The following is a 24124-nucleotide window of genomic DNA, read 5'->3' as shown; positions in this document are numbered from 1 at the left end:
AAAGGAACTTCTCACTACAAATGTGATAAAAAATGTGCTGTCTTTTCCTATGACTGTAGTCTACAAAGTTTCCTGTGCGAAATGTATGATTGTCTTAACACCTGTACTGTAATGTACACAACAATGTACTGTGCTGTCAGTAACAGCTACACTGTAAGTATGTGTCTTTATTACAAGAGTTTTAGATCCCTTTGTCATAAGATCATATTATTAATGCTGGCGTCTGTGTATAGGGTGAAGTTATTGGTGTACTGTAAATGGCTGCACTTGAAATTGATCTTTATTCTGTGCCATCCCTGGCGACAACTTTTGCTGTTGGTGGCAACTTGGGAATAAGGAGAAACTGGATTTGAGTTTGGCTCAAAAAGAGGTTTTTGCTGCAGGCGTAACTATTGCTTGGGTTTGAAAGCATCGAGAGAATAGCTGAAATGGGCAAGTAGGTGTATAGCATTATATGCATCTTCCCTAGTCACCATTGTTTTACGCGGTCATCCACGAGGATCAGGAGAATTTTCTAAGGCTTAAAATGAGATCAAGAAAAAAAATGCAAGTGATCTGGACAAAATTAAAACATTTGTAGTCAGTTATTAATTTAAAAACCAAGTTAAAAATAAAACGTAAACTACAGGGGTTGCTGTATGGACTTTTATAAGAGGGGGATTTTAGGTTTTCACTAATGTTTCGAGCTGTATTGTTTGCACATCTGTACTTTTTCCACTGTAGAAAATATCAGGTTTCCTATGTAAGCATCATTTCCAGCAGCTATACTGGTTACTTCATGGTGGATGAGCATTGTATGACTAATATATATTCAGCTGCTACCCATGTTGCACTGAGAGTCAAGTAGTCTATATTTACTATAATTTATGTAGCCAGTCATTCCCCAGAACTGTATGAGTGGTTATGTTTTTAATTTTCAACTAGCTTAGAAAAATCGTATTTTGTATAACGGCATGAGAAGGCTCGACCTTGCAGAATTGTTTCTGTTCTTGAAACTGGAATGTGTTCTGCTTGCCTCTGTACAATATTACAATTCACAATGTTATCTACCCCCCCCAACACACACACACACACACACACACACACACACACACATTCATTTAGAATATAGTTCTTATGAACAGGAGATCTTTATAAAAAAAAAAAAGACCAGAGGTGCAGTATCACAAAAAACTGGCTAGATGGCACCCTTGAATACAGAATAACTTCTATCACTTTGAATAACATGGTGAAGCTTCACTTGTCTTTAGTTCATGAAGTTCATTAGTGCAAGGAAGTGAAATACATACAGATATTTTTCATAGCATGTTGACGTTAATTCTGCCTAACTGTGCATCTGCATGTTTTGTTAATTATGACCTTCCTGGGGAAGCAGTTGGTCAGAGGAGCAGCTCTGGTTGTTTTGCGATATTTTGTTGACTTGTCAGTAGTGCCCAAGAATACACATCCTGCAGCAGATCTCTTTGTGAGGTGCTCTTAGTGTCCAGTTCATGCTTTGTTTTCACTGAGTCTCTGTCTCCCATCCTTCCAGCACACTAATGATTTTGCCCTGTACACGGAGGCCATAAAATTTTTCAACCACCCCGAGAGCATGGTCAGAATTGCAGTCAGGACAATCACCCTTAATGTGTACAAAGGTGAGTACAGGAGTGTGGCATGCTGCTTTTCTAACGCACTAAAACACCTGCTGTTGCTGCCGCCTCCTCCTATCTATTTTATTTGTTTTTAATACCCAAGTGATGCATGGACACGTCTCTCTGGTTCCTCGTGATGAAGAGGTGATTTATTATTTTAGGAGTTATTATTTTCCACTTTTCTCATTTTATTTGGTCTTTATCACTGACAACTTTTTTAAACTGTGATTAAAAAACAACAACTGTAAATAGAGTTTATACTTTGTGTGGTAGGTATATCCTTTTACACCTAGTGTACAGTATCAATGAATCACACATTTTCCTGTTTGATTTTGTAGCATGCGTTTTCTCTGTAATGTGTGGATTTTGTATCTCTAGACGTGCGCATGTGCATTGATCTCTGGGATACAGTCTTTCTGATGAGAAAAGGTGAAAGAATCCAGTTGACTTACAATTGAATGTCCACAGTTTCACTTTTTAAAACTTTGTTTGATCCTTAAAAAATATCTTGAAATATAAGATATGTGATTCACGGCAGCTAAAAATCAAGGCTCTTATTTGTGAAAGGGGTACAAAGCTGGCCAATGACCCCAAACTGTTACAATTATTAGTATGTCTTCACCAGTAAAGTGAGATGTCTTGGTCCAGCTATCTTGTCAATATGTCATGCAATCCATACCTTTAATGATATTTATTTGATTTTGATACTCAAAATAAACTGTACACACGTTTTTATTTTCTTGCTTCTTTCCAGATTGTTCTCAAATTTGTAGTGCAAGTTCATGATGAAATATCATGTTTTAAAAAGTGCAGTCTCTGCATGCTTATCAGCTTATCAGGGTGCTTTAACGTGTAAGCAGGGGTGGAGAAGGGTGGAGGTGGTATGCACAGTGTTGTTAAATACACCAGCAATACCTGAGCTTGTTTGCAGTCTCTCCATATCCTCCCTTTAATGTGCGTTTGCTGATATTTTTTGTTGTAGCTTCTTCCAGCTCCCTTCCTCAGTCTGTGTGCCTCTAGTAAGACTCGCTGCCCTGTAGGAGGTTATTTTGCCGTGTCAGTCCTTAACCCTATTAACTCTATTGTCTGTTCTTGTTCCTCCCTCAATGATGATCCCGTGTGCCTTAATCCAGTGTCATGTAAGTTGGCTAAACTTGGATCTCTTTATCTCTGTTTTCTATACTGCATGCCTTTGTGTTGATGCAGTGAGAGGAAAAAAAAACTATTATATTCCTAAACAGAAATAAATAGTTACTTAACATAAAGAAGTGCCATTATCATGGAAAATCTCCATATGTAGTTTGTTGTCTTCCTGTTCTCCTGGAGCAGTGAGTTTATTTATTTAATTTTGTTTAAATATATACTATATTGCCAAACATATGGGAACAACAGACAAAATATAAAACCTCTTTATTGTATATGTGACTAGTTAAAGACCCACACCTGGCCTTAATGATTTCAAGATAGGTGGGTGAATGTCTCCGCTGCCTCTTACCATCTCATCATTTCACTATATCCCAGAGTTTTTCTTTGGGATACATATTCAAGGTTGATCCCTTTGAATGACACGGTATTACATGAAAAAACAGCAACAGTAGGTTGTTTCATTGCGTCTGGTAATATAGTATACGTTATACGTGCCCTATGTTATTCTTTGTGGATCTGAGCTCTTATTGGGGCAAACCTCTGCCTGCCACTGGATACACTAATTCCTTGAGGGTGATCCTGCTTCTAGTCTCCCAGTGTGAATTATGCCTTTGTTTCCAGTCTGACTGTCTACACCAGAGGTTCTCAAACTGTAGTCTGTGACAAGCTCTTACCAGGTGGAAAGGATATGTAATCCCTGCACAACCATTAGGAGATAACAGCAGTAGCATAGTGGTTAGATCCCATTGTTAAACCAGGATTTAAGCCCTTACAAATTCCACTAAATAAACAGGAACAGTGAACATATAATTTCAAGTGGTGCTTGGAGTTAACTGGCTGTCTAAAATGCCGTCTTCATTTTTCTTGGGATCCCTAAACCTCTGGTCAAAGCAAACCCACGCAGTGTGTTTAATGGATTAAAGGGAAGCCGTGGGAAATTCAGTTGGTTTGAGATCCACTGGCCTAGTCACATTAGTGGAACCTGGCACAACCTTTTTCTCAAAAGCCCTCCTAGCCATATACTATAGTTTTGTCTGTAGTACCCACTGAAATACTTTGCTGTGTTACTAAATTGTCTCTGTGACAAATGCAAAGCTAATGAAATGGTTTGTTTTTCTTAAGGTGTTTCGTTAGTTCTTTAACATGTTTGCTAAGCAATTTCAATTTCCCTTTGCTGTCTGGAATGATGTCACTTTTCTTGGCTCTTTGTGACTTGTTCATTTTTCTCCCGAGCAGTGGATAATCAGCACATGCTTCACTACATCAGAGACAAAACTGCCGTTCCCTACTTTTCGAACCTGGTGTGGTTCATCGGGAGTCACGTCATAGAGTTGGACAAATGTGTGCAGACCGACGAAGAGTAAGCAATTCAGCATTTCCAGCAAAGTCTTATTTCTACAGCATCATGTTTAGTCTCATGTGTTATATCTCTATATCTCAGTGTGTCTCACTTATGCCACCTAGGTTTTTGCATCCTGGGCTTCTCAGACTGAGAACAAGCAAGTTGACCAGTAGATGTCAGTAGTGTCTCTGAAATTGTCTCAATTTAAGAACTCACTTGTTTGAATGGGGCAGTATAGATTATTTATTTATTTATATTTGAAGCAAACTTGCTTATTCAGTCGTTTAGTATAAAACTATTTTGATTTTGCACATGTAGACGTTTGAAATGCATATATACATTCTTGCAGTTAATAAGTTATACATATGATTAAAATAATGCAACTGATTCAAGCAACATATATGTTAATATACAGATACAGTGGTAAAAGCTTCATCTATATACTTTTTTTTTTAAATGTCTACTTTCAGTCAGTTAATGTAATCTTGAATCGTGTAGGCCCTACTTGTTCGTTAGAAAAAATTTATCAAAATAGACCTGAAGATAATATCATCTTTCTGCTCACACTGTGGGCTGCTGTTGCAAAAGTCACTGCAGTTTGATGACGATATTGTTCAACTTACTAAAGACAGTGGAAATGCTTTCACTGGGAATGTCCTCAGCAAGTTTCCCATTGACAGTAATTGGCTTTTATTTATGCAATAGTTAGTGTACTTTAGAGTTTTTTAAAGTCACACAAACTTTCTGCTCTAGATTTATCTGAACTCCTATAGCTAACCATGCTTGCAATGTCCCACCAAACAGCTGCAAATATAACTGTTGTCACTAGCTGCACATTTCCCTAAAACTCATTAATGTTGATTTAATGGTTTTAAATAATGACGGTGGTTTCTCCCAGAACCATTATTTTATTTTATGTTTCCAGAGGTGTTTATTGCTTGGTAGCAGTCCTTGCTGGCTCTTGGCTTGATCAGAGTGTTGATTTCTTACTTGCCATAACTGAGACCGGTATTTTTTAATTGCCTCCATATATACTACCATTTATATTTATCTCTTCCTGTGCCCAGAAGGTTACAGTCTTATATTTCTTACAGATGAGGCAAGTTATCATGTAGCAAAAGGTCAGTAAGATTGGGTGGTAGAGTTCAGCTGCTCTTTTAAGTAGTTTAGCTGCTAAACATCAGTGCAGTTTGTATTTAATATGCACTTTCCAAATAACTGTTCTTTGTGAATAGAACATATATTTATAAATAAAATCCCATACATCTCAGTGGAAAGGCGAATCATTTCAAATTAATGTAGTTGACCTCCCACCATACTGTTTGTTTAAAATGACAAGCATACAAGTTCTGCTTTTAATATGTGAACGGCTTCTAGCTAACGAACACTGGGAATGTGTAGGGGTGGAGATGTTTTAATTAAATGAACTCAGTTCCGGACAAAGTAAGTTTCAGATATCATTTACATTGAAAAGAAATGATCAATCATTTTGAGAAAGATAACAGGATTACATCTTGACACAAATAGCAGATTGTGTGGTCACTGTCCAATTCTAACTGAGACCCTTTCTACCCTACAGGCACCGAAACCGAGGGAAGCTCAGTGACTTGGTGGCAGAACACCTTGACCATTTGCACTATCTCAACGACATCCTGATCATTAACTGTGAGTTCCTGAACGATGTCTTAACAGACCATCTCCTCAACAGACTATTCCTGCCCCTCTACGTCTACTCCTTAGTCAATCACGAGCAGGTGAGCGACAGTTGTTGTTTTCCTTCCCTGTGTGCATGGTGCTTTCAACTCTCAGTCTTTGATCAGTTCACCTATGCTGTTTCTTATGCTCTGGGATAAACAAATCTGCATGTTGTCCGTGTTCCTCAGCCTCCAGTTAGCCGAGGTAGAGGCATGTGTAATGCTATTGTATGATCATCTCATGGTGTCTAGGCCAAGCTTCTCCCTTTGGTACCCAGACACGCAACCTGTCCTTCCCTTCATCTTTCAACAAAACTGCTCTCACAGGTGAACATGTTGGCATTATTTCACTATTTATTATTTGTTATGGGTTTTATATTTTGTGTTTTAGCAGTCAGTTTCAAAAGGCTTGTGTAACTTTATACCCCAGAACCAGTTTTCTGCAGTAGCTGTCGGCTCCATATCACTCCAAATATGAATATAGTCGAAGGTGTAGTATTGCACAAGTGTCCTAACTTGTGTAAATGATAATGCACTTCCTTCTTTGAAGTCAAACATCTTCAAATGTGAAATTGTGTCGCAAACCTGATGTGACATATGACTATTTTAATGGAGGCTGTTCAGTTAAACAGGGAGAGAGGGGAACAGTGTCCTTTTTTCTGTTGTACTTCACTTCACTTTTAGGATAGGCCTACATGATTTATGCTTTTGTGCTTAAAAAAAGGATACCTTCTGGGGTATAAAGATTAAACAGTGTAACTCCCGGACCTGATATGGAAATAAAATGTGTACCGTGTAATATTGTTTCTGTAGAAGCTTTTGCTTCTGTGGGTTTTTATTTTTATATAGGTGAGCAGGAAGTCAGAGGGTGGGGATGGCTGTTTTAGACCGTTCACTGTAGGTTGAAAAAAGATGGTGCATGATTCCAGTGTTTCATTTATTTTCATTTTGAATTAAGCCAATAAAGAAGAATTGTTTCACATTGAACTGCAGCACCAAACATCTTTAGTGCACATTATTTATACTGTTTTGACCTTTATACTGTGTGTTTAAACTGTTGTTTTTAGCAATGCATGTTTTTTCTTGTGCGTAACCACAGACAAAACAGGTCAGATTTATTAAACTTTCCACCAGGTGAAAAATATGATATAAAAATGACCGATGGATATAAACAACCGGTTCAAAGTTGTTATTCTTCTTGTCTTATCTACACCATACAAGTCTTCTCTGATATATTTGATAAACCTTGTACAACTGTAGGCTTCAGAAAAAAGGAGCAAACTTTGTTTCTGGTGCAAAGCTTAGTGAATAAGGTCCAGTGTGTATTGACTTTCACAGTTGCTCATGCTTGCATAGGTAGAGTGCCAAAAAACAATATCTTAATTGTCTGCTTCACATTGCTTTTCAGACAGAAGATCGGAAGATAAGCCCTCAGGTGTCTCTGTACCTCCTGTCACAGGTATCGTCAAATTATCATTGTTCTTGGTATCGGAAAACTAAATTCCTTTTTTAATATTCTCATAGAAAGAATGGGGAAAATAATCCACATTGCTATGTGTTTGTTCCAGGTGTTCCTTATAATACACTACCAGCCACTGGTCCACTCCTTGGCTGATGTCATTCTCAATGGAGACCTGTCTGTGTTCTCAGCCCAAGCAGAACAAGATGTACAGAAAAGCTGTGTAAGTCTTTTCCATTTGTAAAATATCTTACGCGGTTCTTCCGCAATTCTCGCTGGTCTTCTATGCAATCGAATGCATTTGGACACCCTTGCATGATTCTAATCAGACACAGTGTGGCCTCCTGTCTGCTGACTGCAAGTATTCCTGTATCACACAATTTAATTGCAGTCATGTATGACACATTTAGCATTACCTCATCGCCTTTAAAGCCTTGCTTGGCCGTTTATTAAAGCTGGTCACGCTATTTCATGTTTCATTCAAGCTGTCATGCTATAAAGGAATATATTTTATTCTACATGTTGACTTGAAGTAGTTTATCACTATCTGTAATCATTTATGAAGTCATGTTGTATACAGGATTGTCATTGTGATTATTACAAAAGAGTTATTGTAAGGAAGTTGTTTTAATTTGACGAATATCTGTTACTAGTAGCTCCTATTAATACTTATTGTAATTCATCCAGCTAATGTTTGCCTGTAATAGAGCCAGCCACACAGATTCAGAGGTCAGTACTGAGATTATTAGAAGAGCAATTAGTTGTACTTTCATTTTCTCAACTTCATTGATAATGTTCCAGGAACAATAACACATTGTTCACAGTGTAAATCTGATATTACTATTCTTTTTTTTTTCTCTCTCTCACATCAAGCAAAATGTGAAAAAGAGACTTACAGGGATCCTGTAGTACTTAAATGTGAAGCACAGAACTAGTCTTTAGTGTATTCACCTTTAATCTACTTTTATCAAACAGTTCTTCCTTCAAACTCTTCCTAATGCAGTACAGGTACAGTTATATACAAATAAAAAATGCTTTGGCTTCTATTACCCTCCTTTTTTTTTTCTGGCATTTTCAGAAGCATGGGTGACGCATTAAAACCAAACCCTGGCAGCACCTTCTTTGAAGTGACATTCAAGCCAGACATGCAGAGGTTTTTGTACTGTATGTAGGTGTTTCTGAAAGTTGTGTGGTGCAGCTATCTAGCAGAGAGAGGCATGTTGTTATGTGTTACATTAAACCATGACCTGTATTTATTTGTGTGTAATTTATTTAGATATTGTCTAATTGTTTTAATTAGACTTTAACACAGAGGAAAATATATTATTATTATTATTAGTCATGGCAGGTGTAAGCTTCCACACAGGGGAAACCGTTTTGCTTTAGCCTGTTTGCTGTGCTCTTGTGATTTCTGAACATCTTTGAGTTAGGGAAGGATTCTAGCCTGTAATAGCTGTAATAGCCATGCCACTCAACAGCAGAAGTCTCTAACCTTGACTCCAGAAAGGTCAGCGCTGAGCTGGAAACTCACTTCTTATAAAAGACACTTGTAAAAGCAAGAAAGTTTTTTCCCCTTGGTTAGTGCATCGATTAATCTCATGTAAAATCTGCATTTCCACTGTTTGAACAGGGAGGGTAGTGTTTGTCATTAGGGTTGCTAATTAAAGAAGAAGCACATGACAGTGCATTTCTGAGAAATAAACTCCCTCTTTATTGTAACTGCAGAGCCCAGCTGTGTTGGGTATGTGCTAAAGACAGGCTTTCTTCCCTTTTCTGTTTCAGCTGCTCACACTGAAGTTCTGCTTCTTAGTCCAGTTATAGGTAATTGCTTTGTTTCTGTCAGACTCTGAGATGCCTATTCGTGCTTTTATCTCTTCTGTACTGGATTGCTCTTAATGCATTGCTTTCTGGTGTCCCCAGCAATCTTATGAGGAGACAGTGTCTGAATAGGTATCATATCTTGTATGGGTTCACTGGAAACAGTCTTCTTTCATTTATAGTATATTGGCATGGTCCCATCTCCTCCAGACAATGCATGATGTAATGTACTTCACACTAAAACTGGTCCCTAACTGTAAACTTCACTTTCAGTTACTTCTTCCTTGGAATTTCTTGCCTAAGCCGATTAGATATTGCGAGCCTGTGGGCTGTTTCAAATTATTGCTACTTCTGGGACTTTTGTTATGGCTGCAGTTTCTATTTTCTTATCCATGTTGTTATCCTTTCTTTGTGATTTTTCAAGGATGAATGACACTACCGTATATGGCCATACAGTTCAATCCCAGGGCTTTGGGAGTTTCTTTGAGTGGATGCACATTTTTAAAATTGTATGATTTTATACACAGTATGCTGCAAATGTTGAAGAATAAGTAAAAATAAATAAGTTTGATTGTTATTGTGACAGGGCTACCAAAGAATGAGATGTAGGTCAGAAATTAGAGTGTAGTTCCAGGAAGCTTATCATAAAACCATCGCTGCAGTATAAATTTGCAGCTGTAGTAAATAATGTATAGAACTGCAATGAAGCCCAGCCTTCTTCTTAATGATAGTTGAATTAATTTGTGTTCAGAAATACAAATAAATAATATGAATATAAGCAGGTATAAATTATCAGTTATCCTTCCTTACCTGCAAAAACCTGCAAATGCATTTTAATATGAAAGGGAAATCAGTGATTTGCTGAAGATTAAGATGTATCACATGCAAAAGGGGCCAAACCTATATATCAGATCATGTGGAAGATGTGAAGAGGCAGAAAGGAAGAAACTGGTGGTTTTACCTTACTTAGATTTTTTTTTATCTTTTTTTTTTTTTTATCTTTTAACAGTAACATGTGTGAAGCTGAAAAGGTGAAAGTGGTACTTCCTGTTTACAAAATGAGCTGACTTTTTTTCCACACTAATATCCCTTTACAGACACATCATAAGGAGGGGAATGCTTTATCTTACACCTGGGAACTGCATTGTGGTAATTTTTTCCTTTTGCAGAGAAGTCCTAAATAAAAATACAGGCTGTTTTGTCCCCCTTTTGTTAGAGCAAAGTATGTAGACTAAATCACACTGATTGCCAACACAGAAAGAAATGGCAATTAGAACTGCAATATTGTGATATAATTGTATTTAACTGCAAAATTAAAAACAAAAACATGTTTGTCCTCTCTGACACCTGACATCATTCCAAACACTTTATAATAACAATGATATTTGCATAGCTGTGCAGATATCTATCATTCTGAGCCTGCATGCATAACCTATATAGAAGTCAGCCCTTTACTGCATACTGCTTAGTTTGTCATAATAACAATAATGACTTCAAGAATCTGTAGCTTGTTCTCTAGATGGGGTGTGCTGGATTGGAGATTTATTTAACTCTGGCTAAGCTCTGGTTTCCACTTCCTTCCAGAATGGCAGGGGGTCGGCAGTTGTTTCCTGTCGAGTGCAGATGTGGTATAATACCTGCACTGGGTTTGTCAGTCTTCTAACCTACTTTCTCTTTCCCGTAACATCTGAGAAATGTACGGATATGGCTGCGTGTTACCAGCAAACATGCACACGCTAAAACCAGAAAAGCAGCTACATTATAGAAAAACGGCAATCCTCTGGTAGATATTGTTCTAGATATGAAAGTAATGCATGGAGATATAGAACAATACAAGGTGTGTAATGCTTTTAAAACATTAAACATGAGTGCATCACTGTTCATGTGCATTAAATGATACTTAAATCAGCTGAAATGAAACAAAAGTCAATTCCCTTAAAAAGACATCAGCCTTCTTCAGTTCCTCTTCCTGAAAATGTCCTTGCAGATGTTTTGTTGTTGTTGATATTATTTTAAGCCTTTGCCCGTTAATTGCACTCTTTGAAGAGAGAGAGAGATTGCTCATGGAATATTAATCAAATAACTACTTGTGCTAGTAGTAAAACAAGCAAAACTGTGTGTTTTAGCCTGTTACACCCCTCCACACCCTAACTACTTTAACAGAACTGTATCGTTAATGAGGATCAGGATGAGAATATTGCCAGGTCTGTTTTTATATGTTGAATGAATGTATTTTTCACAGTCATTTCTTGAATGTATGCAATAATACAATTAATTACACGCAGGTGGAGCTGCCAACAAAAGTGCCTCTCAATCGGAAGTGTTTGGTTGTTTGGTTGTCCTGTCCACCTTTCAGTTCTCAGGAGTTAATTGCATGAGTTTTAGGTTGTCTGCTGTACTGGGACACGATTCCCCATCAGAATGTAAGCCAGTACTTAATATGTTGAGAGAATTCATTCCCATTGACTCTAAGCCTGGATTATGCTAGAAATTCTAGTACCCTAGAAATACCCTGTAAATATTCCAGACATAAACGCCAGCATGCGTCTCTGAACCGTCTCTGGAATGAAAGATTCACTCTCGCTTCAATGTCTTCATTGTTTTGTATATGTCTGCTAAGTGTGGTTTATAGGTCTATAGATTCTAATTCTATTCTAATTTGCTCTTTGGTTAGAGCACAAAAAACAAGTGCAGATTGTTTTTTATCTTGCACCATCTTTTGCCCGAGTTCTCTACACAGGTGGGACCCAAATTGCACCAGGTTACATTTGCCAGTAACAAAACAGTCAGTGTCTATTTTGCATAAGAGGGAAAGTTTAAAAGAAGTGAAAGCATGTAACAATAACTTCACACAAGATGTTACACCCACACTTGTCTTTACCTGTTGATACAATACTGCATTATCTCTGTGATATCTTTGTCATAGCTGAACAAATCAGAAATTCCCACCGTTTTACGCATTAAGTACAATTAACAATAGCAAAAATCTCAAGTGCAAAAAAGCCTCACATGCACATACAATGTGAATTAAATCTGAGTAATTTACATTCCTTTAATTGAACTAGAATCACATCTTGTTTATTCATGTATTGTTCCTGTTTTGTAATGTTCGGTGAATATCATCAAAAGGCTAAGTATGAGCTTTTTGATTGCATGTTAACATATCTAAAACTATAGCAGCCCATTCACTGCCATAACTTTAATCTGTGTGATCCCTTAACAGTTTCTGACGGCCTTTCAGAGGATCCCAGTATGATCAATTTGATTGTTACTCAGAAAACTATTCTGAGAATCAACCCAATTCTGTGTAAAAGGGTTTCCTTGTATACGTTCTTAATCTGCTTTAAACGAGTCTCCATTTATATCACCGTTTGCTGTGCTGGGCTGGGCAATCTAATTTTAAAAGCATTGCTGCAGTAAGCCTATTTACTTCCTGCAGTATATTGAAGACGTCAGTAAAAGCCTCTGAAACATGGCTAGCAGAGATCGTCAGGTTTATTCATTCAGTTAGTCACCCTAATGACTGCTTACCAAGCTAGTAAGAAGTGTAGCTGGCCTTCTCTGAACTCTTAGTTCGCTGGCTGCATCCTCGTGGTCACCTGAGCACTGTACAGTGATCTTACCAAGCTGAGATCATTCACTGACTTTTCCACACATCTAGGATGCTGACGCAGCTATATTCAGATACCCACGAGTGCACCTCGATTCCATACTGCACATCTCTTTCCAGATGTGTTTACTGATATGGTGTTTAATGTGCTTTGCATGTCTGGTTCCATTTTTAATGCCAACCAGTTTCCTCTTGATTTCCTCATTCACGGGCGTTAAACTTAAATGTGTTAGACAGTGTTGTGCTCAGTGAGATGGGATTCCAAAATCAGATGTTGCTTCCTGTAAGGTCACTCGCTGCTGCTTCCTATGCTACAAACTGTTTTGTGTACATCCGTAAGAAACGCGGTACATTTCTACAGTTATAAACTGGAATGTGTTGACCCCTCTTCCTGTTTGTTAACCCAATTCTATCTGCAGAAAATATCTAGCTTTCCATAGAAATCACGTGGCAGCAACACCTAATTTTGCAGAATTTCACTGTCAGTCTAATCTTTCTAGGGATAAAACTAATAAACGAATCTCTAATCTCTTGATTGCTCAATAAGATGTTTATTCTGAAGAGCACATGTAGAGCAAAACACGGTGCTAGACAGCATTGTGCTTCTCTGTGAGGTTATCTGTGTATTGTTTTTGAAGTATAAGCATGTTTAAGGTTGTGAAACATTCAGTTCACAGAAAAAGATTTAACAATTTTAACACACCATCAACTAAATATTTAGGCCTAATCTCACCAGCTGTGATTCATGTGTTTTACTTCTGGGTTTTGCTTATTGTTCTGTATAATTTGGTGCTTTATAAGGAAGAGGTTCTTGGAAGCACCACTCTTTTTAAATACGAAGGAAACCGTGCCGATTAGTTATGTTGGTATTGTTTTAATTTCTGAGAACTGGATAAGATGGCCACCAGAGTAAATAAGTATAAACTCCTCTTCTGAGAACAGTGTTTATCTTTTAAGGTTTTGACATAGAAATTGCATGTGATCAGTGTGCATCAGCAACTGCACTACCTTAGAAGGGCTGGGAGGATAGAGAGGATTAGTAAAACCCTTATTCTGCAGAGTGAGAGTAATCTTTCAACTCCTTAGCTCATCAAGCACGGAGCTACTAAGCTTTTTGGTCCTGGGCTGTAGGATTAGACAGATAACACATTGCTAATATCAGGTTTCAGTGATTTTTCTTCGTAAATCGACAAAAGCCTTCCTTGTTGTTGTTGGAAATGTGGGTTATAAAGACTGTGAGGAATGATAAGGGACCCCCTTTATAACCTTTGGTCTACTTAACCAACCCAATCCAAATAAGAGGAACTGATCTACAAGGTCAGTAAACTTAGAGCTATACAACAGGGAACTTGTTGAAGTTTTTTAGTGGTATGATATTTTTTTCCCATGGGAAAGAAGACCTATTATTATCCAGTTGTAAAATGTGGTTCATTGCTTGACCTGTTACACTGTGGCACATGTTTTCTGCCACTGCTTTCTTGAGAACTGCTTCACCACATCTTTACATAGAATACCTGCCCCAGCACATTTATATTGAAATGAGATGCTATCTGCTATTATGATGAAGAAAACCAACTTTTCTGCTGATTTTGTCTGACAAGTGTGAACTAAATGGGAAGGTGGTTTTGTTAACAGAGCTAGGGATCTTCTGCAGAAAGATCAGATTGTGAACTTTCAAAACTGTTTGTAGGGGAGATTGTTGCCATATGCCAAGAAAGTGATCATATAAATTATACATATGTTGCTTTTTTAAATGTTATGTATGAATTTCAAACTAACTGATAAAATGTGCAGATTACACCATGCTTTTGCACTACTGGAGTGCATGAAAATAGAAGTTTAATAATCTAAATGGCTGTGTTGGGTTATGTGGGAACAGACCTGGATGCATTAATAGCAGGACAAAATATATCAATCTGCTAAGATTATATTGCGTTCTTTGCTGAAGTACAGCTTCAGAAGTCTTACACATTGTATTCCTACATTGCATGAGATGCGTTGGATATCCACTGTGTCTTGGTTTGCTGACAGATTAATAATAGTCAGTTTTGGTAACTGTATATTTATATGCATATTACACTTCAGTCAGTATTCACGGAAGAAGGCATGGATAAATGATTTTCTCAGCACTGCCACACAATAAATCATTGCAATCATTAATCAATAAACTCTTTGTACTAAAACTGCTTTCTAGGTCATGAATGTATTTGTTGGTTGTGCAGTTTAGTCATCTGGCAACACCAGTTTTGCAAGGTCATAAAGTGAACCTCAATTGTCAGTCTTAACTGATATTATGTTTTGTTTACAATGTTAAAAAAAGAACCAAAAAGATTACACCGAAGCCTAACCTGCCCATAGTATGATAATGAAAACCACGTTGTTGACTTGTTTATTGTTACATGTCGCAGTTGAATGCCAGTGTCCGGCGATTCACGAAGCCTGCCGAGAGTTTGGAGCGGTCCTTGGAAATAAATCGACGGCGAGGGAAGAAGAAGGTGCAGAAAAGACCCAACTATAAGAATGTGGGTGAGGAAGAGGAGGAGGAGAAAGGCCCCGAGGAGGGAATGGAAGACTCAGACAAGGCTAAAGGTACAGAGGCTAGTTCAAAAGGCAGCAAGACGAGTGGGGACACAGAAGGTGAGTGCACTGATGAATGATCCTTAATAAAAAAATAAAAATAAAGAAAAAGTTCTATCTATAGTATCAGCTGAATTGACAAAACTGGCTTCTAACTCTGCTAATTACAGCAGGAAAATGGCATTATCTATTGTGCAGTTTAGTTTTTAACCTCATTATCAAATAAAAATGAGATGCATTGATCTCTGTGTTTGCTGATTGACTGCTGTAGCAGTTCAGTCAGATCTGGTGTCGGTGAAACCAAGGTCACTGAGCAGCATTCATGCATAATACACAAGAGGTGAAGAAGGAAGACTTCTACAAAGACAAGTGGAAAATTCACCACCACACAGATTAAATCATGCATTTTTATTTCGTTTTCTTGAGAAATGGAAGTATTTGTATATAAAGCTCATTTCAGACCCAGTAAGTGTGGCCAGTTTTGTAATTTCAGCACGGCTTTCCCTCGTATTGACCGTATGTCCCCTATTCATTCATGGTAATGATGGCGTTGTCATTTTGGTCAACATTCATACTGTGCTCCTCACCTTCATGTGTGTCACTGTGTTACCATATCAGTGTCAATGGTTAACAGTTTTTTCGCACGCTTTGCCTTTTGTGGGTCGTATTTCCCTGCTCTATGCAGTAATGGGCAGCAGTCGTCCCGTTTATTAGATCACTTTACACCCCCACCTACTTACAGCCTGGGAAAATGCCGACATCGTTCAGTTGTGCTACTTGGTGGTTCAGTCATTGAGATGGACACTTGTGGCCCTTCGAGACTAGAATTCCCTCTCTATCACTCACTCACGGACATTGGCAAAATCATAAATGAGTTACAGGTGAAGTAATGCAATCCCAGCAAGTTGACAATCTAGTCTCTCATGCAAATGGCAACATAGGCAACCTCAAAAGTGTGTTTGTTGCCGAAATGTTATACAAAATGAAATACGTTATAGTGCGATGAATTATTGTAGTGTTTATCCCTTATTTTAGGGATAAGTGAAATACAATCAGGAGCCCATCCATCATATAGTAAACAGACCCACCAACCTGTTATTTTATACCTCTCAGTATGCATATACCCTGCCTATAGAAAGTCTATACCCCCATTCAGTACAATGGCAACTTAATGGCCAAGACTGGTCATATTGTGCATGTGATAGCAATATCCCAAGCACTCCACAAGGCAAGAATGGCAAGAATGGCAAGAAGAAGGCCATTACTCAAGAAAGCCCACTTTGAATCCCATTTTAAGTATTCAAGAAAACACCCAGGAGATTCAGCAGCTAGGTTGCAAAATGGTTTGTGTTCTGGCAAAACTAAAATGGACCATTTGGCCTAAATGCAAAGTGTTCATCAAATACAGTGCATCACCCAAAACACCATCCCTGTAATTGCTGCCAAGGGTGCTTCCACCAAGTGTTACCTGGGGAGGGGGCTGCAGACTTATCCAATTATATTTCAGTTTTGTATTTTAAATGTATGTATATTTTTTTTTTTTCTTAATTAAAAACATTTTCCCTTTTATAGTGTATAAATAAGTGTGTGTTGGGGAAAATCCTTATTTAAATGCATGTAACAGGCATTGACTCAACAAAATGTGAAAACTGTTCAAGTGGGTGTACACTTTCTATAGGTAGGCACTGTAAGTTAAATCAGTTAGACTCTTTTTTCCTCAGGACCATTCTTAAATTATCACACTCATGGTGTGTCAATGCTGGCAATGAAGCACACACATAATGACCTTTACAGAGGAAGAAATGCCTGCATGCTTAATTCATTTTGAAAGACTGCTTTAATGAAACAGTTCCATTTGCAGACTGCAGGATATTTTTTATTTGTGATCTGCAGCCTGTGACCTGCTCTGAACTTTGGGGGTAGATGCTGAACTTCTGACCCTAATATTACTTATGTTATTGACTATCCAGCTTATGGAGGTGGTAGTGCTAAGACTGGGTTGCTGAATCATGAATCATGATGGTTCCTATATTAATTGCATTCTGTTCAATAATTGTGAATGCTGTTAAGTAAGAACAATAAAAAGTATATATTTTTTTAACTTGCTAAACTAATGCAAAGGTATAACATCATGACCACTAGGTGGCATGGGAATTTGCACTAAACTCAGAATAAGTTGTGCATTCGGTATTGTCTTTTCCTGCTTTTAGTCTTTGCTTTGCACTAAGGGGCTATTTTCATCTCTTAAATGTCAATTAGATCAGTTGCTTGGGTGGGGGGGCAGGATCTGGTGTAAAGCATTAACATGTAAAAGGTTACAGAAAAAAGCCCGTTTTAAATTTGCATACTGCTGCCCTGTGTCTCTGCAATAGTTTGCACGCAGGGCCTATGCTGTTAATTAAAATGGAAGCGCCAAAAACCGTTTTAGATGACTTGACGAATTGCAAGTGTGTAAGGTTATATCCCAGTAGGATTGGGTATTTATTTTTATTTTTTTCTCCTAATGATTGCTTCATTGTCGTGCTTTCTCACAGAAATTGAGATGGTGGTAATGGAGAAGTGTAAGATTTCGGAGCTCTCGGGCTTGACGGAGCAGAACACGACGGATGAAGAGAAGACCGCTGCGGCCGCGGCCGGGACGGAGGCCCAGAGGAGCAGGTAGTGTAGCAGAGCTGACATGCCCACTACACAGACTCCCTAATGCTTTCCTTATTATGAGGAATACACGTCAAACGAAGTGCATCCCGAGGGACCAAAAGTGAAAAGATAATAAATACAAGACTTGTTCCTTCATTGCTTTTCAGAATTAGTGTTTTGATTGTGTGGATGAAAATCATAGGTGTTTTGGCTTTTAGGGAGTTTCCAAGCAGCCAGTTTTAACAAGTTCAGAGCAACATGCCCCAAATACTTCTAAAAGACTCCGTCTGGAATTCGTGCAACAGAATGCTCCGTTTTCAAAAAGGATCAAATCCATTTTGTATAATTACTTTTAACCCTCAACCCCCACCCCCATCCCTTTCAAGCGTACAACTCCATTCTTGATTGTGTTTTTGAATTGTCTGGTCCTGCTTTTGCAAGTACATGACATTCCTAAAATATAATGCATTTCCAGCTCGAATGGGAAATTCTGCTCTTTTGCAAATTTGGAAATGCAAGTAATCAGTCTGGGAAGCCATGAAGGGTAGTTTCATTTTAAGTGTCTTTAAGTGCTTCCTTTCATTTATCATAAATAAACATGAAGCATTAATTTTGTTTGGCCAAATATGAGTTTAGTATATAGTTTGAATATAATATAATTCTGACATGCATGTCTTCACAATGTAAGTGGTTCATGTCATTTCCAGGCCTTTTTTGGACATGGTTTATAACGCACTGGACTGCACTATGGACGATTACTACGCGCTCTTTGTCCTGTGTCTCCTTTATGCCATGTCCCATAGCAAAGGTAAGCCTCTACATTTTAGGTGCTTAGAACACTTGAACAATAACAATTTAACGTGACAGAGATGTTGCTCAACTAACGGGCTGAATAACAAAGATTTAGCCAAAAAAGGAAAATGCACAAAAATAATTGACTTATAAAAAGCATTTGGTTTACTTTATTACTCTGGTAAAATGTTTTGTTTTTAACGAAAGGTTTGGGCCAAACTCTCAGCCCCAGACTACTTCTGCTGAAGTGAACCTGACTGACCCTTATTTTCCTGTTTTTTCAGCTGCATTCCTAGAAATCAGATACCCTTGCTCTCCTTGAATCATCCAGCTGACTTTGACTTACTGACTGACTTACTTAACCCCTTTGTGTGTTTAATCCTTTATGCCAACAGAGCCCGATTGTCGAGTGGCTGTTCCGGCCGAGCTTGGCAGGGCATCTGGGGGAATTGCATGAACTTGCAGGACAAATATAAATATAAAACAAACAAAAAAGACACATGTTTGAAGATGCTTTCACCAAATTCATTCTCAAGCAGGTTCATGAGCGTGTTTGTGGGTCGCTCCTCTCCTCAGGTATCAACCCACAGCTCCTGGAGAAGATCCAGCTCCCCGTGCAGGAGGTGGAGAGGACCTCCTACAGCCAGGTGCTGGCTGAGAGACTCATTAGGGTGATGAACCAGGCCTGCCAGCCAGGTAGGCCTTGCTTCTCCACATCCTGAAATCCCATGGGGGCTCTGGGCTAATACTCTGTTTATATTGCCAATCTCTCATTTTAAAATGCATGATGCTTCAGCCTTACACATTCAGGTGAGCAGCTACCTGCATACAAAATCACAACTAAAGGCTTAAAGGTTTTGCACACATACTTATGACAGAGTCCTTTGTGTACTGTGCATTTAAATATATGGGACATTTATGTATTTATTTGCTTTGTCCTGCAAGGAAAAGTTATGGAATTCGGTTCCAAATGAGAACTCGTTCTTCTTGACCTTTTCTCGTTTTTCTCGTGTGTACTTCCAGATGGGAAGGTCCGTCTGGCGACTCTCGAACTCAGCTGTCTGCTGCTCAAGCAGTTGGTTCTCTCGGGCAACAACTGCATCATTAAAGATGTCCATCTTGCCTGCTTAGAGGTAAAACAAAATGGAGACCACAACATTTCTATCTCTTACACTCTATGTGCGTTAATGCTATTAGCTTTAGCATTTGTGCACTGAAATAGAAATTACAGCATACGAAGAGCATTATAGAATCTCAGCATTGTTTTGTTAACTTTTAGTAACCAAGAAGAATATTCACCCCACTTTTTAGACATTATTAGTCCAGTGGTGATTTTAGTTGTTTGTCATGGAGAGACTAACACATCTTTCTGTGTTTAAATCAGGATGTACCGACAAGATTGCCAGAATATTTTAATGTAGGAGCATATCTTTACTAACTTGCTTAGGGTTATTTCCAGAGAAATTAGTAGTAAGTACATCTCACGGTTGACTCTATATGTTAGTAAAAATAGTTATTAAACCACAATGATCTGCCTCTGTTTAAGGAATAAAAGCAGCAATATTTATCTGATGTTGTAGTTGATGGCTTGTAGCCAAAAAAAAGCTTCTCACTTTCTGTGAAATAGCAGAATTACAAGAATTCATGCACTTCTAATTACAACACTACATAATTACATACTGTATTCTGTAAATGTATTGGTCATTGGCCGTTTTGGGAATGAGGGAGTCTATGTGTGTATGTGTGGTGTTTTTGTGTGTGGATGTATGTGTGCCCGTTAACGTGTGTGCGTACATGTGCTTCTGTGTGTGTAGTGTAGTAAAAATCTACATGCATATGAATAGAAACCAAGGAGAGGAGAATCTTCCACAATAACTATGAATATTAACAGTTGTTATGCACCCATTATTAAATAATTTGATGTAAATGTTTATATTGATATATTGTTTTGTCATTTTTTTTAAATTAACCTATAATTTAAGTTGGGCTACCTTTTTTTATCTTTCTCCAGGGTGCCAGAGAAGAGAGTGTTCTTCTCTTGCGGCGCTTTTACAAGGTAAGTACTGACCTGTTATCACACTGAAGTGTGGTGCTCTTGACTTCTAAGGACCAGTCAGATTAGATTATAAAAACTAAATAAAATTTCAACCCAGACTGAGTTTAAATAGATTTCTGTGAACAATACCCATCCTTTCATTAAACAATGCTGTGTTCACACCAAGGAACTACTGTTCAGGATATCTCGCATCTTATCTCGGCATCAACAGGCACTTTCACGTGTTAAACGCCTTTGGATAAATCGCTGATTGATGTGAAACATCTCAGCCATTTTAGTGATAAGCACTTATTTAAATAAACAGTTAAGTTCAACACAAGCAAAGGCGCTACGATTTGGTTACAATTTTGCGTATCTGACTGTTTAACTTGATTTCTTTCCCTTTCTTTTTCTCAGTTCTCCTCCCCTTCAAACTGAAACTTTTTTCATGGTATTGGAAAAAACGTATTGGTGTGTGAAGGGTTCCCATTCAGTCTTTTGATCCTCTTCTTCTGCGATGTATGCAATCAGCAGCTCCAATAGCTCAAAACATTGTGTTGCTCACTCAACCTTATTCGATCATTGTTCCAGATGTTAACTGACTGACACATCAGTCTCCTACTCGCCCATGATTATGCTGATCCAGCTGGTTAAATGCCTGACTATAGATGGATTTGGTTTATAATGCATTAGTCGTCTGGTTACAGTGGCTTTGCTTGCTGTGCGTGAGTAAAAGCTCTTGTAAAAGCCATGAGCTGCTCAAAGTTTCACTGCTGTCATGCCTGTGGTGAACTAGTAATTTGTGCTGAATATATCCAGGAGTAGTGCTCTAAGGAAAAGGATGCCAAAATCTCCAAATAAACTTTAACAGCAGAACAACGAAATATCTAAAACTTTAGTTTTTTGTTTGTTTTTTACAGAATACCTTTTTAAATATTATTGTCATTTGATGTATTTATTTATTTTGTGTTTCCTTCAACAATATATTTTAATTTCCCACAAACGCAGGGGGAAGAAATATTCTTGGACATGTTTGAAGATGAGTACAGGAGTATGACGGTAATAAAATAAAAATGTTCTCTTCTTCATTTGCATGCATAGGATGGTGTGCAATTTATGAAACATTAATGTCTGTTTTCATATATATAAGTATGTGTGTGTATTTATATATTAATATATGCGTGTGTGTATATATATATATATATATATACACTCACCTAAAGGATTATTAGGAACACCTGTTCAATTTCTCATTAATGCAATTATCTAACCAACCAATCACATGGCAGTTGCTTCAATGCATTTAGGGGTGTGGTCCTGGTCAAGACAATCTCCTGAACTCCAAACTGAATGTCTGAATGGGAAAGAAAGGTGATTTAAGCAATTTTGAGCGTGGCATGGTTGTTGGTGCCAGACGGGCCGGACTGAGTATTTCACAATCTGCTCAGTTACTGGGATTTTCACGCACAACCATTTCTAGGGTTTACAAAGAATGGTGTGAAAAGGGAAAAACATCGAGTATGCGGCCGTCCTGTGGGCGAAAATGCCTTGTTGATGCTAGAGGTCAGAGGAGAATGGGCCGACTGATTCAAGCTGATAGAAGAGCAACTTTGACTGAAATAACCACTCGTTACAACCGAGGTATGCAGCAAAGCATTTGTGAAGCCACAACACGTACAACCTTGAGGCGGATGGGCTACAACAGCAGAAGACCCCACCGGGTACCACTCATCTCCACTACAAATAGGAAAAAGAGGCTACAATTTGCACAAGCTCACCAAAATTGGACAGTTGAAGACTGGAAAAATGTTGCCTGGTCTGATGAGTCTCGATTTCTGTTGAGACATTCAGATGGTAGAGTCAGAATTTGGTGTAAACAGAATGAGAACATGGATCCATCATGCCTTGTTACCACTGTGCAGGCTGGTGGTGGTGGTGTAATGGTGTGGGGGATGTTTTCTTGGCACACTTTAGGCCCCTTAGTGCCAATTGGGCATCGTTTAAATGCCACGGCCTACCTGAGCATTGTTTCTGACCATGTCCATCCCTTTATGACCACCATGTACCCGTCCTCTGATGGCTACTTCCAGCAGGATAATGCACCATGTCACAAAGATCGAATCATTTCAAATTGGTTTCTTGAACATGACAATGAGTTCACTGTACTAAACTGGCCCCCACAGTCACCAGATATCAACCCAATAGAGCATCTTTGGGATGTGGTGGAACGGGAGCTTCGTGCCCTGGATGTGCATCCCACAAATCTCCATCAACTGCAAGATGCTATCCTATCAATATGGGCCAACATTTCTAAAGAATGCTTGCAGCACCTTGTTGAATCAATGCCACGTACAATTAAGGCAGTTCTGAAGGCGAAAGGGGGTCAAACACAGTATTAGTATTGTGTTCCTAATAATCCTTTAGGTGAGTGTATATACACACACACGCATATAGTGTATATATATATATACACATATACAGACAGGTGACAAATTATAGGAAAAACCTGAATAAATGAGTGGAGGAACGTAACGAATGCAGATGCCTCCAAACAGGTGTACTGCATGATACAATTAAGCAATTAACATCCTATCATGCTCTGTGGCATGTATACAAATGCTGAGCATGCCCAGTTGACCTCAATTTTTGATCAAGATGGCAAGAGGAAAGGATCTAAGTGACTTTGAAAGAGGGGTCATTATTGCGGCACCATAGGCACTGGCCTACAAAGTGATATGGTCAAATGAGTCATCCTTCACAATATTCTCGACAAGTGGGCGAGTCCATGTGTGGGACACCAAGAGAACGGGACAGGCCTGACTGCTGGACCCCTACAGTGAGGGGGTCTTGAACTATTTGGCCCCAATCACCAAAGGTACGTTTGGAGAAAAAAGGAGACGCATTTGAAGAAAAGAACACCTTGTCAACTGTTAATCATGGGGGTGGATCTATCATGCTTTGGGGTTGTGTGGCAGCCAGGGGCACAGGAAAGAGGGGAAGAATGGATTCTCAACAAATCCTGGAAGTTAATGTCCCACAGTCATTGAATAAACTGAAGCTGAAAAGAGGTTGGATATTACAAGAAGACAATCATCCGAAACATATCTCAAACTCAGCCATGAACTACTTCAAGAAACGAAAGATTAAGGTTTTGGAATGGCCTTCACAGACCCCAGACTTGAATATTATTGAAAATCTATGTGTAGTTCTCAAACATGTAGTGCACGCAAGACGACCCAAGAATGTTTCTGAACTAGAAGTGTTCTGCAAGGAAGAGTGGGAAACAAATTCCTAAAGGAACAATAGAAAGACTGTTCGCTGGCTACAAGAAACGTTTCGAAGCTGTGATTTCTGCCAAAGGGGATGTTGCTCAGTACTGA

General features: G+C 38.5%; 1 protein-coding gene across 7 annotated transcripts in view; it reads left to right on the top strand.

The window, feature by feature from the left end:
• Positions 1 to 24124, top strand: part of clec16a (C-type lectin domain containing 16A) — a 58024-nt gene that overhangs the window by 2132 nt on the left and 31768 nt on the right. For 3 of the 7 annotated variants that reach the window (XM_066689358.1, XM_066689357.1, XM_066689361.1), the window contains exons 5-17: positions 1532 to 1637; positions 4017 to 4140; positions 5702 to 5876; positions 6069 to 6143; positions 7225 to 7275; positions 7385 to 7498; positions 15112 to 15340; positions 17815 to 17938; positions 18625 to 18725; positions 19286 to 19405; positions 19733 to 19842; positions 20721 to 20765; positions 21753 to 21803. In XM_066689358.1, coding sequence (XP_066545455.1) covers positions 1532 to 1637; positions 4017 to 4140; positions 5702 to 5876; positions 6069 to 6143; positions 7225 to 7275; positions 7385 to 7498; positions 15112 to 15340; positions 17815 to 17938; positions 18625 to 18725; positions 19286 to 19405; positions 19733 to 19842; positions 20721 to 20765; positions 21753 to 21803 — 1425 coding nt within the window. Of the gene's footprint in view, positions 1 to 1531; positions 1638 to 2516; positions 2774 to 4016; positions 4141 to 5701; positions 5877 to 6068; positions 6144 to 7224; positions 7276 to 7384; positions 7499 to 15111; positions 15341 to 17814; positions 17939 to 18624; positions 18726 to 19285; positions 19406 to 19732; positions 19843 to 20720; positions 20766 to 21752; positions 21804 to 24124 lie in introns of those variants that run through there. The other 4 variants (XM_066689363.1, XM_066689360.1, XM_066689359.1 and 1 more) reach the window with 3 other exon arrangements.

Source organism: Amia ocellicauda, chromosome 17 (genome assembly GCF_036373705.1).
Source record: "Amia ocellicauda isolate fAmiCal2 chromosome 17, fAmiCal2.hap1, whole genome shotgun sequence".
Lineage (NCBI taxonomy): Eukaryota > Metazoa > Chordata > Actinopteri > Amiiformes > Amiidae > Amia > Amia ocellicauda.
Note: the sequence above shows the minus strand (reverse complement) of the source record. Positions and strands in the feature narration are given on the sequence as shown.